The sequence below is a fragment of the Cuculus canorus genome, chromosome 28, assembly GCF_017976375.1.
Source record: "Cuculus canorus isolate bCucCan1 chromosome 28, bCucCan1.pri, whole genome shotgun sequence".
Classification (NCBI taxonomy): domain Eukaryota; kingdom Metazoa; phylum Chordata; class Aves; order Cuculiformes; family Cuculidae; genus Cuculus; species Cuculus canorus.
The window spans coordinates 3,217,785-3,238,032 of NC_071428.1; the positions used below are offsets into that span (position 1 = coordinate 3,217,785).

Consider the following 20,248-nt stretch of genomic DNA (forward strand, 5'->3'; position numbering starts at 1 on the left):
CGGGCTGCGAGCGCCTGGGCGAGAGCTCGGGTTACAGAGAGAAAGGGGCTTGGCCAGGCGGAGGGGAGGTGGGCGGAGGGTCCTTTTCTCTCTCTCTCTCTCTCTCTCTGTTTCTCTCCCTTTGCCTTTTTTTTTTTTTTTCTCCTTTCCCTTCTCTTTGTGTCCCCCCCCCCCCCCCCCAACTCCCCTCCTCTCGCTCTCACACCCCCCACCCCCCCTCCCCAACCAACCACCACCACCCAACCCCCTCTCAAGTCTTTGTTAGCCATGCCTAGCCTGGTAGTACCAGGGATAATGGAAAGGAACGGGGGTTTCGGCGATTTAGGCTGTTTCGGTGGGAGCGGCAAAGACAGAGCGCTGTTAGAGGATGACCGGGCGTTGCAGCTCGCCCTGGACCAGCTCTGCCTGCTGGGCTTAGGCGAGCCTTCCTCCTCCTCCTCCTCCTCCGCCGTGGTGTTGGTGGAGGACAGCAACAATAACAATAATAACGCGCCGCCGCCGCCGCAGCCGCCGCCGCCGCCGCCGCAGCAGCCGCCGCCGCCTCCCCCGCCGCCTCCCCCGGCCCCGAAGGGCTCCTCGGCTCCCAGCGCCGGGGCGGCCGAGCCCAAGTTGTGCGCCCTGTACAAGGAGGCCGAGCTGAGGCTCAAAAGCAGCTCCAACACCACCGAGTGCGTCCCGGTGCCGAGCTCCGAGCACGTGGCGGAGATCGTGGGGCGGCAAGGTGAGAGATGGGGACCCGCTCCCCTTCCCGCTTCCACCCCCCGGGCCCTCCCGGGCCCCCTCCACGCCCCCACTTTTCCTTCCCGGTTCCTTCCCTGCTCTCCTCCCGGTTCCAGCCCGCTTTCCTTCCCGGTCCCCCTCCCGGTGTCCCCCCTCCCAGTCCCTTCCCAGTTCCTCTCCAGCTCCCTTCCCGCTTCCCCGCAGTCTCCCTTCCCAGTTCCCTTCCTGCATCTCCCCCAGTTCCCTCCCCGCTTCCCCCCCAGTTTTCTCCCGCTTCCCAGTTCCCTTCCCGCTTCCCTCCCAGTTCCCCCCCCCCCGCTTCCCTGTCCCTCCCCCCATTCGCTCCCAGTTCCCCCCTGCCTCCCTCCCGGTTTTCCGCCCTGCTTCCTTCCCAGTTCCTCCCCCGCCTCCCTCCCAGTTCCCCTCCAGTTCGCTCCCAGTTGCCCCCCCCCCCCCCCGTTTCCCAGTGCCTCCCTCCCAGTTCCCCTCCGCTTCCTTCCCAGTTGCCCCCCAGTTCGCTCCCGCTTCCCAGTCCCCCCTTTCTTCCCTCCCAGTTCCCCCCTCATTTCCCAGTCCCTCCCCAGTTCGCTCCCAGTTCCCCCCTCTTCCCTCCCAGTCCCCCCCCCCCGCAGCATCCCCGCACCTCGGGGACCGCCCCGCCAACTTCCCCGCTCTCCCCCCTCCCTCGCTGCCATTGTTCGGGGCACCGGGTGGTTCAGCCCCACCGAGGATGGGGGGGGACACAAAGGGGGGGGGGGCGGGCTGCGTGTCCCCCCCATTCCCTCGGGATGCGGGGGGGGGTCTATAGGAATGCTGATGTGTCCGCGAGCGCAGCCCCCAACGCGGCTCTGCTCCGCTTTTGGTCCTCAATGATGCTTTTTTTTTGTTGTTTTGCCGTTTATAATAAAAAGAAAAAGGGGGGGAGGAGGGAAATAAATCGGGGGGGGGGAGGAAAGCAGCGAGCGGGGCTGGCAGCCAACGGGGCGCAAAATCCCCTTTGTTGGGCTCGGTGGAGCGAGGGGGTGTGGTGGCTGGGCTTGGCGAGGGTCCCGGCAACCGAGTAACGGGAGTTAAACTCCATCCTCAACCCCGTGTAAACGCTGGGGACCCCGCGATGCTGCACCCCCCCCACACCACCACCCCTTCCCCCCCGCCTCCCCAACACACCCCCTTTCCCAGCCAGCCCCGCCACAGGGATGCTTTTGTTCTCCTTACGGCTCTGTTGGGAGTGAGGTGGAATGGAGGAGGGCTTTAAAAAAAAATAATTATATATATATATATATATATATATATATACACACACCACACCCACTCTTAAGTCACCCCTCGCCCACCCCCATCGCTCCCCGGGGTGAGATGCGGGGTGGGCATCTCCTTGGCATCGTGGGGTCAACAGCGTGGGGCGAGAGAGAAGTTTTGCGTCGCTTCCAAAGGGTGGGAGAAAATAATAATAGTGTGGCTAAGTGGGATATTTTTTTATTTTTTTATTTTTTTTTTCCTTTCTTTCTCTAAGCGAGTAACTTGACGCTCTGGAAGTGTGACGGGCAGAGACTGCGGCTCCAAATCCAGATGCTTCCTCTTGGGGTGGGAATGGAAATGGGCCAAGCGAGGAGAGGGGGGGTGGGGTGTAGTTTGACATTGAGGGGGAGCTCCTGGGGGCCGGTGATTCCAGAAGGGGATGCGGAGAAGCGGAGGTGGGTGAGGGGAAGAGGCGAGGAGAGGGCTCCAAATGGCTGATGGATGTGCATCCTTACGCTGGAGCGTGTTATGGGAACAATGGGACCTCTGGTGCCTCTGCTCGCTCCCAGCAGCAAAGCCAGAGGCTGATCCTCGTGTCGGGATGGAAGGGGGGCAGGGGGTCCCCGTGTTGGGGTGGAAGAGGGGCAGGAGGTCCCCGTGTTGGGATGGAAGAGGGGCAGGAGGTCCCCGTGTTGGGATGGAAGAGGGGCAGAGGGTCCCCGTGTCGGGATGGAAGAGGGGCAGAGGGTCCCCGTGTCGGGATGGAAGAGGGGCAGGAGGTCCCCATGTCGGGATGGAAGAGGGGCAGGAGGTCCCCGTGTTGGGATGGAAGAGGGGCAGGAGGTCCCCATGTTGGGGTGGAAGAGGGGCAGGAGGTCCCCGTGTCGGGATGGAAGAGGGGCAGGAGGTCCCCATGTTGGGATGGAAGAGGGGCAGGAGGTCCCCGTGTCGGGATGGAAGAGGGGCAGGAGGTCCCCGTGTCGGGATGGAAGAGGGGCAGGGGGTCCCCATGTCGGGATGGAAGAGGGGCAGGAGGTCCCCGTGTCGGGATGGAAGAGGGGCAGGAGGTCCCGAAGCCAGGATGGAAGAGGGGCAGGAGGTCCCCATGTCGGGATGGAAGAGGGGCAGGAGGTCCCCATGTCAGGATGGAAGAGGGGCAGGAGGTCCCCATGTCGGGATGGAAGAGGGGCAGGAGGTCCCCATGTCGGGATGGAAGAGGGGCAGGAGGTCCCCGTGTCGGGATGGAAGAGGGGCAGGAGGTCCCCAAGCCAGGATGGAAGAGGGGCAGGAGGTCCCCATGTTGGGATGGAAGAGGGGCAGGAGGTCCCCATGTTGGGATGGAAGAGGGGCAGGAGGTCCCCGTGTCTGGATGGAAGAGGGGCAGGAGGTCCCCGTGTCTGGATGGAAGAGGGGCAGGAGGTCCCCATGTCTGGATGGAAGAGGGGCAGGAGGTCCCCGTGTCAGGATGGAAGAGGGGCAGGAGGTCCCCGTGTCTGGATGGAAGAGGGGCAGGAGGTCCCCGTGTTGGGATGGAAGAGGGGCAGGAGGTCCCAGTGTTGGGATGGAAGAGGGGCAGGAGGTCCCCATGTCGGGATGGAAGAGGGGCAGGAGGACCCCATGCTGGAGTAGCGAGGGGGCAGGAGGTCCCCAAGCCAGAATGGAAGAAGGGCAGGAGGTCACCATGCTGGGATGGAAAGGGGGTAGGAGGTCACCACGCTGGGATGGTGAGGGAGTAGGAGGTCCCCATGCTGGAATAGTGATGGGGTAGGAGATCCCCATGCCGGGATGGCGAGGGATGGAGGAGGTGCCATCCTCCCCCTGAAACTCTGTCTGCAGCAGAGGGAACGGAGCTCTTGCTCTGGTTTCCACCCTTGCCACGCTGGGATCGTGGCCCCAGCGCCAACGGAGAGGGGCTGGAGAGGGGCTTGAGGTTATGGCCCAGAAGGTCCCACCTGGATCTGCTCCTCCCTGTGATGCTTTACACCGCAGCCAGAACCAATGGGGCTTTGCACCAACTCTGCGCTGGCGGGTGTGAGGCCGGGGAGAATCAGGCCCCCTTTGTTTAATAAAGTTAGGAAAGAGAGAGGTTCGGCAGCGGAATCCTTAGCCGATGCGGGAGGTGCCGGGGTTATTTTCCTCCTGGATCCCGCTGCTGCCCAAGCCTCCAGAGAAGGGGGTGTGTTCCGCTGCCTTCAGTCCGCAGCGCGAGCCCGTTGTGGCCGGAGTGATGGAGAGGAACGCCGAGACCTGGATTTTTTCCACCATTTTTTAGTGTGTATGAGGGCTTTCCCACATCTGGGAAGCTGGGAGATGCCAGTGGGTCCCCAGCCAGGCGGACTCGGCAACGCTCCATCGGTTTGTGGGGCAGACAGTGGAAGCCGTGCCCCGTTGGAGAGGCGGCTGGGTCAGATCCTGTGCCGACAGAAAGCCGGATTGCTCCGGTGGAGCCCCTGCAGCCATGGCTCTTTACTCCTGCGGAGATTGTGGCACACGCTTGTTTTATAAAGGCCTATCGGAATGTCTCCTGCGTCCTGGTTTTGTGTGCAAGCTGGATTGTGAGAGTCTATAGTCGCGGGTGGAGCTGGGTGCAGGGCGCCCGGAGGGGCCAAATCCTGCGCTTTCATAGATCCCTGACCAGCAATCCTTCAGGAAACCCAGAAACTGAGGATTGTCCCCCTCTTGGCAAAACTGCTCGTAGGGGTGATGGTTTTCCAGGGTGTTTTAGGGGTACTCGTGAATGGGGTGGTGAAAGAGAGAGGGGGAAAGGATGTAAGAGTGCAATAACAATGATTTCAGGGTATTAATTGGTAACAGGGTTGAGCTTTTTCATTAACTTAATATTTTCTGATCCCATGAGCCGCACTGTTCCTTCGTATTATTTTGAAGTGGTATTTACTGGTTTTGGAAGTGTTCCTTCCTGACACGTGTGTCCAGAAGAGGCCTGGATCCAGGCACGGGTGCCCTTTTAGGTGGGATTTCCACCTGCTCTGGGACTGCCCTTCACTTTGCTGGATGAGCGTAAAGGCATTTGAGTGTAAATAAGGCTCAACCCCCATATATTTTTATTGGAATGTCGGTAAGCGTGACTCGCGAAGAGGTTTGATTGTGGTGGAGGAGATGGCTCCACTTCAAACGCGAGATGCTGCAGGAGCTAAACCTGTGCTTGGCAGCTCCCTGTTTTCCCCGGGAACTGTTAACGTGCCCTCGCGGAGCCAATCGCGTGCTGGAAACCGCGCTCGAGTTTGCGGTGGTGCCTGTTTGTGCGCTGAATTTGAGCAGCGCTTCTGCAGCGGCGCGACCGCGAGCTGCGTGGGGTGGAGGGATTGCTGGGCTGAGGTGGTGGACTGCTCAAAGAGGACTTTGTGGGCATCGGTGGGTCAGGTGCTTGGAGCTGCTCCTTCACCCCGATCTCCCATGGTCCACAGTGGCTGGTGGGATGCGCCAAGGACCTCTTTGCAAATTGGAGCGAAGGAGAGGAAACTGGGAGAGGAAAGATGAGGGGATAAAGTCATAACGACCCCTTTGAGTCATGTTTATGACCTCTTCCACTCTGCCCCTGGCTATGATTGGCAATGACTACCCTTCCCTGGCTGGAAGCAGAGCCATGACCTCCATGCGTGCCCTCCTGTTGCTGCTAGGGTGAGGAGCAAGGATGTCCCTGTCTGTGTTGCAGCTCCTGCAGATGATTCCCTCCTTCCCTCCATGCGTGGTGAGAACATGAGCTCCAGCAGTGCTGCGTTGGGGTGGCTGAACCTCCTGGCAGGTGCTGTGGCGTGCGTGGTGCTCCCTGGTTCTGGAGCCAGCCTGGGCCTGCTTGGTGCATCAGGGATTTGGTGGCTTTTGTGCTTCACCTGCTGAATCTCGTTGTTGGCGTCTTCCCTGTAAGACCCTTTCTGGGAACGCGTGTGCTCTCAGAGCTACGCACATGAATTTGCCAGGGTACGAAGACAAAGCGCCGATGTGGTTTGCAGGTGGGTTTTGAGATGGTGGGATACCAATGGAACAGCAGAGGAGAAGGTTCTTGCAACCCAAGGGCGTGGGTTGAGGTGGAAGAGATGCAGGGAAGAGTGGAGGTGTCTAAAGGTGTCATGCTTTGACTGTTCAGGCTGTGAAGTTCAAAGGGAACAGAGATCCTCAGCCACCAGGGTGTCCAGGAGCAGCACATCTTCCCTAGGATCTTCCCTAGGATCTTCCCTAGAAGTCGCCTGTGGCAGGTGTAGGTTGGACTCACAAAGACTTCTATCTGGCTTTTCTGCTCGTGTTCAATCTGCTCCCGCTGCCAAACTGGGCTAATGTCAGCGGAGCCGGGGGAGAGGCGGATGGCCTCTAAACGGGGCACGTGTAAGGTTGGATGGTGTCGTTAGGGAGAGGTGGTGGTCGTGGTTCTTTGTGTGCTGCTCTGTGCAGGCGTGGGGAGAAGGCGGTGGGTCGGTTTGGTTCCTGCTGCACGCGGCACGACGGCGCAAGCTGCCCGCTCCCGGCAGGTCCCTTCCTCGAAGAGTGTTTTTTGCTCTTCTCATTGATAGTAGCATCCATTGTCACCTGTACCCAGAGCCACCCTTGGACGAAGCATCTCCCAGCCTGCTCCAACCAGCTTGTTGTCAACAGGAATGAGATTACGGGAGAGAGGAGCTTAACGTAAATTGCTCCTTCTTGGCAAGGTGAAGTCAAATAAAGAGAGGCCCCACTAACCCCAGGTGATTGGGCTCTTTGTGTAGCTCCAAACATGCTCGAACGCTTCCAGCATTTAAAAATAGTCCAAGGAAGCCTTTTTTCATTGAGGAAATCTGATGGTTGCAGCTCCCCCACCCACCATGTGGAGGTGGATGTACAGCGTCCAAGAAGCAGCGAGGGGGGCAGATCCTGTTGTCTGCTTGCTTGGAGTAAATCTTGGAGCTAAAGCCACCCAGTCTGGTGGGGGGCCTGAAAACCAACCTTCTCGCGCCGCTTTGGCAGCTGGGATGGGCCTTAAAGAGAGAGAGAGGGATCGCAGTCGGTGTCAGATTGTTATAAAGTGTTAATGAGAATCCATCTGAATTTACGCCGGGGGAAAAGTGTAGAAGGGGATTGACTTTGTGCGGTTTGAACTAGAGGTGGGAGGAGAAAATGGGTCTGGGAGGGAGAGAGAGAGAGACAAAGGGAATTTTCTAGGGAGACACGCACGCTCCTCCGCACATCGGCTCCGGCTGTTGGATGCTGCGTTGACCGAGTGAACCGCGCCGCAGCCGGCCGGAATCTAGGGCAGTGGGAAAGCGGGTTGGCGTTGGGTGGGGGCCAACCCAAGGATCTGCCTTTGTCTGGCAGCCCCCTCCTCCTCCCGCATGTCCCCCCCCCCCCCGCCTCGTCCGCTTGCTGTGCCCCCCTTTTTTTGCTCCGCGCCGGCCGACTCGCAACCGCGGGCAGGATTGTGCCATGCAGGGGTCCGCGGTCACACCCACCCCGATGTGATGCATTGCTGGCGGAGAGCTCGGGGCTGGGGGCTTCCAACACCGAGTTCCCAACTTTCCTTGTTCCCAACAAGGCAGCGATTGTCTGGGGCGTCTGGGTTGGTGCTTTTTCTTTTTTTTTCTGCTTTTTTTCCCCCCCCCCCCCTTTTCTTTCTTTTTTTTTTTCTAATAAACAACTTTCGTCGCTGCGTGGAATCGCTGCACTGAAACGCTGTGGTTGCTTCTTTTCTTAGCGAGATGGGGTTCTTTTTCACCCCCCCCACCCCGTTCTTGTAAACACAACTTGCATCATACAATAAAACCTCAATGCAAAGGGATTTAGTTGGTTGGTTGTGGTCCTTTTGTGTGCGTTTAGTTTGGGGTTTTTTTTTGTGTGTGACACCACTTTCATCAGAATTTTTTTCAATGCAGCAAAATCTTACCCCACAGATATTCGGGAGAGTTTTATTTGTGATGTTCTTTGTGCGCTTGTCTTTTAACGTGGCTTTCATCTTGAATGGGGGGAAAAAAGAATGCCCCACCTTACCAGAGATTAAGGGTTGTTTATTTTGTGGTCCTCTTTAATTTTATAGTTACAACAGAAAAAAAGACCAAGTCTTAATTTGCTTTTAGACGCTACCGGCAATGTCAAAATGCCCTAAATGGGGTATTTACAGGTGTAATTAATGCCAGTGCCGTGTAAAGGTGTCTTAACATCAAGGAGAAGAGAGCTAAAAATCTTTTGTCTGTAGAGATCAGTTTATATGTGATAGAAAGAAGACAAATAAGGACCTGGAGTGATTGGTGTGATGTGTTTTTAAAAACATCCGAACCCAACCAAACAAAAAGCCCCACCTCAGGGCTGGTTTCTTTGCTGGTGAAGCACCTCAGATGCTTCCAGGTGAGGTCCACACCTCGGGCACACGCTGGCACAGGGATTTGTGCCAGGGAAAACCCTCTGGATGGCATCATTAGCAGGGTGTAACCTTTGAGGAGAAAGGAGAAGGTTGTCAAGGGGGTTTGACTCTGAATTCACGCTTACCCCACGGAACCACTCCGTAGGCATGGCTGCGTTTTTCACTGCGCCGTCTTTCTGCTGGGGCAGAAGAAGACATAGGAGCCTCCGTGTAAACCCCAGTGAGGTCCCAGGGAAGCACATTGGTTTTGGGATGGGTTCCTGCAGAGTAAATGCCAGTTGGATCAGTTGAATCCTCCACCCTCATGAGCTGGACAGGTAGACCAAGCGCTCGTGGTCTACCTGTCCAAGACAGCCTTCCCTGTTCCTTTGGATGGATTTATTTACCCCTGATAGAGGAGAATGCGCCTGTGCATCCAAATCTCCCCCTGATTCCCACCCCTCCCCGGTTTGGCAATGTCTAGACTCGCTTTATTTATTTGTTTTCAGCCGGAGTGAGCTGCTCTGTGGATTAATTCCAACGGGATAACTGGTCTGGGTGCCGGAGGCTGGGCAGTTCTCAAGGGTTTCTTCCTGTACGGTTGCATTTGTGGCTTTCTGGGGTAATTTGCAAACGCATTTACTTTGAGTCAATTGGCAATCAGTTAACTGAAGTTAAAGAGAAAACGGGGTAAGGGGGAAGGAAAGAATCCTACAAACCTCTTTTGCAGAATGCTTTGGGATCTGGGTTATTGGCAAACCCCAGAATAATAGAAGCTGGATAGTGGAAACACGACAAGAATGGGCTTAATGCTTTCTCTAATATAAAAATCCAACTGGCGGGAGTCTGCCAGGGATCAATTAGCTGATGTCTGCGCACTGCCGTAAAGAGTAGAACACTACAGCAAAGTTACAGATTATCTGAGTTTTTACGGGTCCTTTTCCACTTAGTTTTATGTTTTGAACACCACCTCCTAAGCAATTCACTCCCCTTTTATAATCCACCCAGGAAAGCACTTTGTTGCGTGTTGTTTTCCAATTTCATTTGCCACAAAGCCTTTCATTTAAAAACCAAACCAAACAAGCGAACAACCCCTATAGAGGACGAATTTCATATGAGAAAAGCGCCTAGGACTGGCCAGGTGGGAATGGTTGGACTCGATGATCTAAGAGGTCTTTTCCAACCTGGTGATTCTAGGATTCTATGGTCGTGATCTGGTTGGGCTCAATTAGAAGCACGCAATGTCAAAGGCAATGTTTAGTTGCGTGAAGCGAGGTCAAGGTTGGGGTTGGGATGGGCTGGGGGCCTTGGCACTAAGTGGGTGAAGCCGATTGAAGCCCAGCCTGGTTGGAGCTGCTGTAAATCAGTGTAGCTCGCTTGGAAGTTGGTGGAGTTCTCAGGCTCTCCGATGGCTCGCCCTGGTGTCTGCACCGGTTTCGAGCTTCTGGCGAGCTGGGCTAGCGAACCTGCTGGGTTGTTGGCCTTGATGGAGTTGGTCTCATTTCCTGTAGGGTTATTTTCTCCAGTTTTTAAGCACAGGATCCCCCATCTGTCTGCCTCCGCAAAGCTGGCTTTCCTGTCTGCAGGCCTGCACGGAGACCCTCCCTCCTCCTCCTCCCCCTGCTTCTCACACCAGCGACTGCACCATGCGTCCTTTTGTCCGTTTCTAGATCCTCCCTCCCCCTCTCGCCGCGCTCTCTCCTTGCCCGGCTCCCTTTTCCTCTTTTGGGGTGTCTCTCCTTTGCCTTCACCCCCGATCCTCCTCCTCCCTCGGAGGGGTGGCAGAGTGCCTCTCCCTCAATTTCTATCCCCTTTCCTCCATCCCTAACTCCCTCCCACCCTCTCCAGCTCGTGTCACTCGCTTGCGGTTGCCCTCGTTCATGTGTATCCCTTGCCACCGCTTCCTCCCATCTGGCCCCAGCGTGGAGCCCCCGTCCTTTGTCACCGCTCTGCTTGCATGACCCTCCGTGTCGCCTCCTTGATTGTTTCCCATCGTGCTGGGCTCCGATCCCTCTCCCTCCACACGTAGGCATTGTCCCGGGGCTTAGACAAACGCCAAACCCCAGCCCAACCCTGACAAACGCCAACCTGAGGTCTTTCTGCAAAGGAGAGCGAGCTTTGCGTTCCAGACGGTCGGAACGTGGGTCACCGAGGGCTTGAGCAAACGCTGCTTTGGTCCAGGGTGATGCACAGGAGGCATTTCCAGTGCGGATGCTTGCGTTAACACCCCCTTTCTTTCCATGCGACACTCCGGTGATATCCCTGGGGAAATGGTGGCATCTCGGTTAATCTTCCTAAGATGGAATCTCCATCTTTGGAGGGAGCAGCAGAGGAACGGTGCAGGGAAATGTCTGCCAGGGATGGGTCAGGGAGAGGCGACCCTGCCCTGGGGCGGTGGGAGGGCAGAGGGGACCCCTCAACGGTTTTATCCCGCCCTCCGCGGGCTCCTTCGGATGCACCTTTGTTCTGTGGTTTTGTCTGGGTGGTTTTATTCTCCAGTCAAGTCCCATTCTTTGGGTTTCTTAAGTCCTAATAATCCAGCGCCGTCGATGACCATCGCTCCATGTCAACTGCTTAGAAACTTCCCTAAACAAAGCATTGCAAATATACTTCAGGGTGCAAACTCAGCGGGGAGGACCATGTGAGCCACATCGGACTTGGCAGGGGGTGGGTTTGGTTTGGATGTTGGGGATTTGCCCGGCTCCTCCTCTGGGTCAGCTCTAGCATTTCCATTCCGCAGGAATGTGAAACGAGTGCCGTAGAGATGAGTTTAATGCAGGAAGCATCACGGTGTGAAGTGTTGTAGGAAGTTATGCAGTAACACAGAGCGAGGCACAGCTCTTCTCCTTCCACGCGCCGAGAACTGAAGCTCGGCAAGCCGAAGCAGCTCTAGGACTTAGAAGTCACGTTGGGAGTCGACAGCGAAGTCAGGACGTATCGGCACACATCCTACCCCCCTGGCCAGAACCTCTGCCAGGCGATGGGGTTGTGAAGCCGCACCGGGAGGGTTCGTGTTGATGCGTTCTCTTGCCATTTGGCGAGGCTGCGTCCCGGTGCCCATGCGATGCTACGAGATGCGAGCATGACCGGACGGGCTGAGCATGCTTTGTGCAGCTCTGACTATTGGTTGTACCGTGTGCGGCGCCCGCTGCGAGCGCGGGGAGTTATTCTTGTCAGCTGTGGTGGCACGAGGCTCTGTTTTTATCGCTAAAGGTGTGGGATTCGATTCTTGCTAATGATAACGTAGTGATGGGAGCGTTACATTGCTGTAAATACCCCAGGGTCACAACTCCGGGTCTCTTGAGATAAGCTGTGGAGAAGTGGCAGCGCTGAGTGAGCAGCAGTCCTGAACTCCCGGCTGGAACAGATGTTGTTATTTATTAGGATCTGTATAAATAATAATGTTCCAGCCCACAAGCTGAGGAATCTTAATTTCTTGGTTGCAGAAACATCGTTTGCGGGTTGTCTTGTATTAATGTCAGTGTAGTGTGTTGAGGAAAACTTGCTGCTGTTGGGTGATTAGAGGAGAGGGTCATAGAATGATAGAATCGCCAGGTTGGAAAAGACCTCTTGGATCATCGAGTGCAACCATTCCCATCTGCCACTAAACCATGGCCCTGAGCACCTCGTCTACCCATCTTCTAAACACCTCCAGGGATGGGGACTCCAACCCCTGCCCGGGCAGCCTCTGCCAGGGTCTCATGACCCTTCCGGTGAAGAACTTCTTCCTGATGTCCAGTCTGACCCTCCCCTGGTGCAGTTTGAGGCCGTTCCCCCTTGTCCTATCACCTTGGGAGAAGAGCTCAGCTCCCTCCTCTCTACACTCTCCTTTCAGGCAGTTGTAGAGCAATAAGGTCTCCCCTCAGCCTCCTCTTCTCAGGGCTGAACACCCCCAGGTCCCTCAGCCGCTCCTCGTCAGACTCGTTCTCCAGCCCCTCACCAGCTTCGTTGCTCTTCTCTGGACACACTCCAGAGCCTCAACATCCCTCTTGTAGCGAGGGTGAGAGATGGGATCCGTTTGGCGAGTGACGATGAAGTGGGGAGGAGTTGGGGGATCTGAGATGTTTCAATGCTATGTCCTGACCCTCTTCTTCCATGAAGCTATCCCTGCTCACTGCAGGGGCGTTGGACTAGATGACCTTCATGGTTCCTTCTAACCCAAACTGTTCTATGATTCTATGAGCCTTCAAGCCTTGGCAAAGCCCTTGCTTTACTCCATCTGCACCAGGAGAACTGTGGCACCATGGAGAATCACATTTTGGTTTTGTTCATAGAGAACCAAACCTCCCATCAGAGGAAGCCCCAGCGGCTTGGTGCCAGGCTTTGGAAGTGCCTTCAGGCATCGCGTAAGGCTTTTGGAGCGAGCGGTCAGAGGGTGGGAAGCAGGGAGGGCTTCCAGGAGGATTTTAGAGAGCAGTGCCACATGGGTGAATATCTTTAGCTGCTTGATGGCATCTTAGCGTCACCGAGGAACCTGGGGTCACGCAGCTGGCTTGAAACTCCTCAACAAAAGAAAAGACTTGGAAGCCAAAATACACTGAAAGTCTCTTGCCTAATTTGGAAAAGCGGAAAGATGTTTTCTGAGCTCTGAGGAGCGGGGGAATAGGCTTGGTGGGCTCCAGGGAGGTGGGTACTGATACGGCGTGGCAGGTGACCTCAGGAAAGGATCCAAGTGCCCGGAGCGCTGCGGCCATCAGTGTTTGATGATGGAGAGTCGAGTGTGGCCTTCGCTCCATGGGTAGCCACCAAGGTGCCTTCACCATGGCTCCTGCCGAGCGCCCGTGCACGGCCTGCGTGGACACAGAAAGGCAGCCGTGCCCCGTTTCTTGCTGTTTTAACGCCAAATATTGGTATCTTTCTATCCCCTGGTCTTCCAGCAGGGCCAACATTTGGGGTGCCACCATACCTGAGGTGAGGACCCTGAATTGCCGCAGCTCTGCTCTTCCTCCCTGAAACTCGTCCCTCCAAAAGTGACCCAGGTGGCACCAGATTCACCTTAAAGTCCCCACAGTAGGACAGAAACCCCTGTGAGGTGCTTTGCTCTTTTGAGTTGTGGCAAACGTCTCTCGTTGTGCTCTATGTGAGCTGGCATGGAGAGGCAAAGGGGCTGCCCATGGGCCACGTCTGGTCATGGACTCTGTCCTCCTACTTTCTCCTGTCACCTCCAGCCTCTCCTGTGGCCCTGTGTGCCAGACAAGTCCCAAGAACCACCCTGACAAAGGGGGGGGCCCAGGCAGCCACCTTCTCTGAGGCCCTGAGCCTCTGTGGGGACAGGTGTCCTCACAGGCTTCTGGGGAGGGTTTGCAATCATGGAATCATGAAATCATCAAGGTTGGAAAAGATCTCTCAGCTCATCCAGTCCAACCATCAGCCCGGCCCCACCGTGCCGACCAAACCATGTCCCAAAGTGCCGCATCTCCATGTGTTTTGAACCTCTCCAGGGATGGGGACTCCACCGCTGCCCTGGGCAGCCTCTGCCAGGGCTTCAGCACTGCCACTAAAGGAATTTTTCCCAATATCCAATCTAAGCATCCCTTGGTGCAACTTGAGGCCGTTTCCTCTCATCCCATCACTTGTTCCTTGGGAGCAGAGCCCAGCCCCCATCTGGCTCCAACCTCCTTTCCAGGAGCTGCAGGGAGTGATGAGGTCTCCCCTCAGCCTCCTCTTCTCCAGACTAAGCAGCTCCAGGGCCCTCAGCCGCTCCCACAACCCCTGTTCTCCAGCCTCTTCCCCAGCTCCATTCCCTTCTCTGGATGCACTCCAGCCCCTCAAGGTCTTTCTTGGAGTGAGGGCCCCAAAAGTGAACCCAGGATTCAAGGATTCGAGTCCAGGGGGACGATCCCGTCCCTGCTCCTGCTGGCCACCCCGTGGCTGATCCAAGCCAGGACGCTGGTGGCCTTCTTGGCCACCTGGGCCACTACTGGCTCGTGTTCAGCTGCTGTCACCCAGTGCCCCCAGGTCCTTTTCTCCTGGGCGTCTTTCCAGCCGCTCTTCCCCGAGCCTGGAGCTGCACGGGGTTGTTGTGACCCAAATGCAGGACCCGGCGCTTGGCCTGGTTGATCGTTGGGGCTTGGATCCCCCATCCTAGGCTCCCCGGGGCTTGGAGTGTACAGAAGGGACATCTCTGCGGAGTGTCGATTGAGGAAGGGCCGATGAGGAGAATTTTTGGTGGGGGACAGCACACAAGATAGCAACACCTCCCCGAGGGTGAGGGAGTGGGGAACTCCTGAGGGGAGAGCTCTGGAGATGGGGAAACCTTTCTCTGGCATTTCTCCATTCAATATTTGGGGGGAAGAAGACTTTCTCTCATTTTAGGTTCGTAGGTGGTGGAAACATGTTTCTGAAAACATGGCAGCACAGCCTGGTTTCCTGAAGAAAGGGGAAAGTGGTGGGACAGCCTCTCTAACCTCCCTGTCTTGTTTTCTTTCTCTTCCCCAAGGCTGCAAGATCAAAGCCCTGCGGGCAAAGACCAACACCTACATCAAGACACCAGTGCGAGGCGAGGAGCCGGTCTTCATGGTGACGGGACGGCGGGAGGACGTGGCCATGGCCCGGCGGGAGATCATCTCCGCTGCCGAGCACTTCTCCATGATCAGGGCCTCCCGCAATAAGGCCGGCACCACTTTTGGCAGCGCTCCCACCTTGCCAGGGCAAGTCACCATCCGGGTACGCGTGCCCTACCGCGTGGTGGGCTTGGTGGTGGGTCCTAAAGGAGCCACCATCAAGAGGATCCAGCAACAAACCAACACCTACATCATCACGCCCAGCCGGGACAGGGATCCCGTCTTCGAAATCACTGGAGCGCCGGGGAATGTTGAACGTGCCCGGGAGGAGATCGAGACCCACATCGCGGTGAGGACGGGCAAGATCCTGGAGTACAACAACGAGAATGACTTCCTCTCCAGCAGCCCTGACTCCGGCATGGAGAACCGCTACTCCGAAGCCTGGAGGGTCCATACGCCGGCACCGGGCTGCAAGCCTCTGTCCACCTTCCGGCAGAACAGCCTGGGGTGCATCGGCGACTGCTCCGTCGACCCCGTCTACGAGACCCCGAGGCTGAACGACCAAAATGATTTCAATTATGGTTACCTCTTCCCCAACTATGGTGTGAACAAGCAAGATCTATATTACGGAGTGCCGGAATCGGGTGCTCCGATGTGGGCTGGGCAGGAGAACACCAACCCCGTCTCGGTGCTCTTCTCCAAGCAGCAACGATCCAGCAGTACCGGTGCCATCCACCCAAATTCCCATCGCTCCCCGTCCTCTTCCATCCAAGAGCCCAATCTTTCTGGTCTCCCCAGGCGATCGCAAGGGGAACCTCTCCAAGGGTTTTCCAAGTTGGGAACGACAACCGCTGCCCGGACGTCTGTCTCCAGCAGCCGCGAGTGCATGGTGTGTTTCGAAAGCGAAGTGACGGCAGCTCTGGTGCCGTGTGGCCACAACCTCTTCTGCATGGAGTGTGCTGTGAGGATCTGTGAGAGGACTGATCCGGAATGCCCGGTTTGCCACGCTGCAGCCACTCAGGCCATTAGAATATTTTCCTAAAGAGACAGAGCAGGGCGTTGGGGTGGGAGGGTGGGGTAGAAAGGGAGCGTGGGGGGGGGTCCAGGAAAGAGAAATGATGATGCTAATAATAATAATAATGATAATAATAATAATAATAATGACACCTGAAGAACAAACGAATGAAAGAATAAATTAATTTAAAGAAGAAGAAGAAGAAAAAAAAATATTTTACAAGCAATGTATGTTATTTTTTACAAAAAAAAAAAGTGAATAATAAAATTAAAATGAATAGCAAAGCCAGAAATTTTGAAGGGCGAACAATGCTCCAGCCTGCAATGTCTTTTTTTAGAGCAAATACTCTGAACGCACACTCGGATCTCGCAAGCGAAGCGTTTTAGTTCAGTTTTTGTTTTGGTGGTGAGATTGGGACTTCTTCACGTTGACCAACTCAAGCGGACGGGGAAGGGAGCAGGGACGCGGGGAGGGTCCTGCTTGTCTTTCTTTTCCAGCCACGTTCAGTCTTGGTCTGAAGCCCCTACTCTCCTCCCCCCGAGGGATGTCAGCCCAACTGGGAGCTCAGAAAGAAACAAATCGAAAGAAAGGAAAAAACGGACGACGGGGATTTCGCAAAAAAAAAAAACCACAAAAAAAAGAAACCATCAACCTCTGGGAACCTGTTAGAACGAGGGCACAACTGTATTACCTCAAAGATTTAAACAAAAAAAAAAAACCCACAGCAGCTAAAGAACTTTTATTGTTTTCCTTTTTTTCTAGAAAAAACCAACCAAAAAACCACAAAAAAAAAAAAGAAACTCAAAATAAAAAAAAAAAAAGAAAGATGATGAAGAAAACAAAAACGACGCCGGTGAAACTGAAGAAGGTTTGGAAGAACCTATTGGAATCACACTGGGCGATCAGCATTTATTTTATTATTCTGAGCCACCGTGGAGTTTGGAACTTTGGTCTTTTTTGGTCTTTTTTTTTTTTTCTTTATCCGAGCAGGGATTTGTTCATCAGACGAATCAGGAGTCACTAACAGGGTATTTCGGAATACTGAGTTCCCATCCGTGGGGGGAGCGTCTCGACTTCCACGTTGCCGTAATTCACTCTTCATCCTTCTTTCCAAGCGACGCCAGCTGCAGCCACACCCCACACCCCACCCACCCCGCATCACCTCCTGCTTTGCTTTTCTTAATCTTCTCCTCGTGCACCAAAACCTAAGAGAGACGATCATGCAATACAGGCGATGAGCCCAAACGCCACCCACCTGCATCCCAACAGAAAGCAAAAAAAACAAAAGAACCCACGTTAAAACCCACCCTGAATTTATAGATCTAATTTTCTTGTCGTCGTTTTTAAACTGGACCAAAACTTTTGTTACCCAAAACCGAGTGGGGGGAAAAAAAAAAATAAAGAAGAAAAGTATTTCTTTATGGACCAAAACCTCTTCAGCTGTCCTTTACCTGGATCTTCCAGAGGTTGGCCGCTTTTATAGATTCTATTTTTTTCAGAACGAAAGAAAAAAAACAAAACAAAATTGCCTTGTCGAACATCCTTTAATCATTTCAAGACTCCTGGGGTTGTTAAAAATCAGAGACTTTTGGAAACCGTTGGGAAGTGGGAGAGGATGGTCTTCGGATGTGGCTTCGGTGCCAATGCACGCGAGATGCGAAGGCAGCATCTTAACATCATCAGGTTTGTTCAACCGGTCTCTGGATGCCAAAATGCTGTGATGGTAACGATGTGTGTTGGATTAACCTATCAAGTATACCTGTCTATAAATATATGTGTGTATATATATATAGGCACTTAACTCATCAAGCACCTATATATATATGTGTGTATATAAAAATGATATATATATAAGTTTTCTCTCCCACCGCCGCCGCCGCCTCCCCTTTTCCAACCCCTCAACTTCTGCGCACAGCTCTTGGACCCTGAATTTAGAACTGAACCAACAAGTTTCACAACTTGGCACAGACGGTTCTACAGCAAAAAAAAAAAGAAAATAACCACACACACACACACAAAAATATCGCCTGAGATTTCGATTTATCCCTTCAGTTACAGGAGACTTTCTTTTCATCGTAATAGCGTTCCTAAGGAACATCCCCTCGGTTCGGTGCCGCTCGTTGTCTCCACCTCGGTGGGGTTTGCTCGCACCATCCTTGATCAGCAAAGGAGATGCTGAGCATCCCACTGGCGGGACAGGCTGCGCCGGTGCTTTGCATCCATAAAAAAATCCACTTTTCGATCTCCAAATATTGAGTGGAAGGGGTGAGAAATGATGTCCCACCACTGTTTGGCATCAACGGTAAAATCTTCCTTGGGGGCAAGAGGTGGATGGAGGGGTGGATGATGTTCCTGGGCTCTGCAGTGGATGTTGATGTTCTGAAAAAGTGAAAATAAGGAAAAAAGCTGGGCTGGAGGGACACCGTTGGGTCAAATTTGTGCTCATCTCCTCCTCAAAGCTTTAAGAAACCTCCGGCTGCTTGGTTCTCCCGGCCCTGGGGCGTGCACGGCCGTTTGGACCAGGAGGAAGTCGGGACGTTAGTGCTTCCCGGGGGAAGGTGTCGCGGTTTGGACCCGCCGGTGTGGGGGCCATGGGGTGGACTGGAGGTGCTGGAGGTGCTGGGCAGCCCTTGCTCCGGCCGAGCTCCCGAAGCCACCGCAGCCTGGTGCTGTCCCTGGAGGTGTGAAAGCCATTCCTCCATGGAATCCTGGCCTTGGCAAAGGTTTTGGAGCCCCAGTGAAGGCTTCAGAGCCCTGGCCACATCCTCTCTAGAAATGGCCAAGTTCTCCTTCCAACATCTGGCATCGGTTTGGTCCCAGTAAAAGAAGGGGAAGGGAGAGGGGGGATTTTCCTGTGAGGATGGGGAGGCCCAGGTTGCCCCAAGAAGTGGTGGCTGCCCCATCCCTGGAGGTGTTGAAGGCCAGGTTGGATGGGGCTCGGAGCCCCTGAGCCAGTGGGAGGTGTTCCTTCCAGTGGAAGGGGGTTGGAACTGGATTGGCTTTGAGGTCTCTTCCAACCCAACCCTTTCCATGAGTCTATGATTCCTGTCCTCCAAACAGTGACCTCTCCCCTCACACCCACCACCTCCGTCCCATCACATTCCCATCCCTCCCCTACCCCAGGGTTGGATTTGAACCGTTCAGTTGTGCAAAATCCTCTCGCTGACGTCGAGAAAGCGGTTGGGGCGACAAAACGGGGTCGGGAGGGATCCAACCACCCTTCCGAGGGGCGTTTGGAGATGTTCGTGGTGGTAACGGAGAGGGATTTAGCTGGAAAACTTCAACGGCAAATGCTTCCCTGGCCGAGTCCCCCCCCTCCCCCCCAGCCCCGGGGGCCGATCTGTTAGTTGAGTGACTAGTTGAGTCGTACTTGGCTGAGTGAAGTCTGTTCGTGGTAACGTAAGCAAGTTTTTTTTTGATCGATGTCTTTCTTTGATGACAGGTTGTGAAGAGGTTGGGTGGGAATGGGGAGGGGGGGAAGGAGACCCCCATGGCGGGGACCTGGGGGTGGGGAGGGACTTGTTCTAGCACTGACCCTAGGGAGTGGGGAGGGGGGAGTGGGGCAGAGGGGGGGTTCCTCTCTGCTCCCTTCAGCTCCTCCTCACCTTTAACAAGCGGAAAAAAACAAACAAACGATGTAAAAGCCTCCTGCATGCTGAAAAATGGTAGAGAAAAGAAGAAAAAATGAAAAAAAAGAAAAAAAAAAGGGAAAAACCTTTCTTTTTAAACAAAAATAAAGGAAAAAAAATGATTAAAATGAAAAAAAAAAAATGAAAAGGAATAATGACCCAAACGAACGTCCACACTTGCTGATGGAACCAGAGGGGCTGTCTGTCTGTCTGTCTGTCTGTCCAGGCAGCAGCAGCTCTGCCCCTCTCTGCAGATGAGGTTCCTCCTCAAGTCTCCAAGTTGGCCTTTAATAAAATCTTCAGTTCCAATAACCTTTATATATATATATATATATATACATATATATATACATATACATATATATTAAAAGAAAGCTTGATGTAGCAGTTCTAGTTTAAAATGAATAGAAGTATTTCGGCCCCTGTTTTATTTTGATTTCTCCTTTTCCTCTGTCCATTTAACCCCCCTCACCCCCCCAATTCCATATTTTGATGTAGCAACTTTGGAAGAAAGAAAACCAGGCGCCGTAAAAGCCCCCCGAGCTACCTCTGACCCCAGAAGGGGCTGCACGGGGGGGCTCGGGCAGGGTCCCCACCGCTCCCCAACCCCTCGGAGCACCCAGAGAGGGGCAATCCCGGGGTCCTGCCCGTTGGCAGCCGTGGGGAGCCCGGTTGCGGGGCTTAAACAGCAAAATTTACATCCTTTTTTTAATTTTTTTTTTTTTCTAAAAATTCTGTTTTGAAATATATGTATATATATAAAAATCTTCAAAATAAAAAATTAAAAAAAAAAAAATAAAAACAAAAAACGAGAAAAATG

The 20,248-nt window shown here is 54.3% G+C and overlaps 1 protein-coding gene across 1 annotated transcript; it reads left to right on the forward strand.

Annotated features, from left to right (window-relative positions):
* The first annotated feature begins 267 nt into the window (after positions 1-267).
* On the forward strand, positions 268-15,833 carry MEX3A (mex-3 RNA binding family member A). Its single transcript, XM_054050644.1, has 2 exons — positions 268-721; positions 14,721-15,833. The coding sequence occupies exons 1-2, from the start codon at positions 268-270 to the stop codon at positions 15,824-15,826; spliced, it is 1,560 nt and encodes a 519-aa protein (XP_053906619.1). The 3' UTR covers positions 15,827-15,833.
* The last annotated feature ends 4,415 nt before the right edge of the window (positions 15,834-20,248 follow it).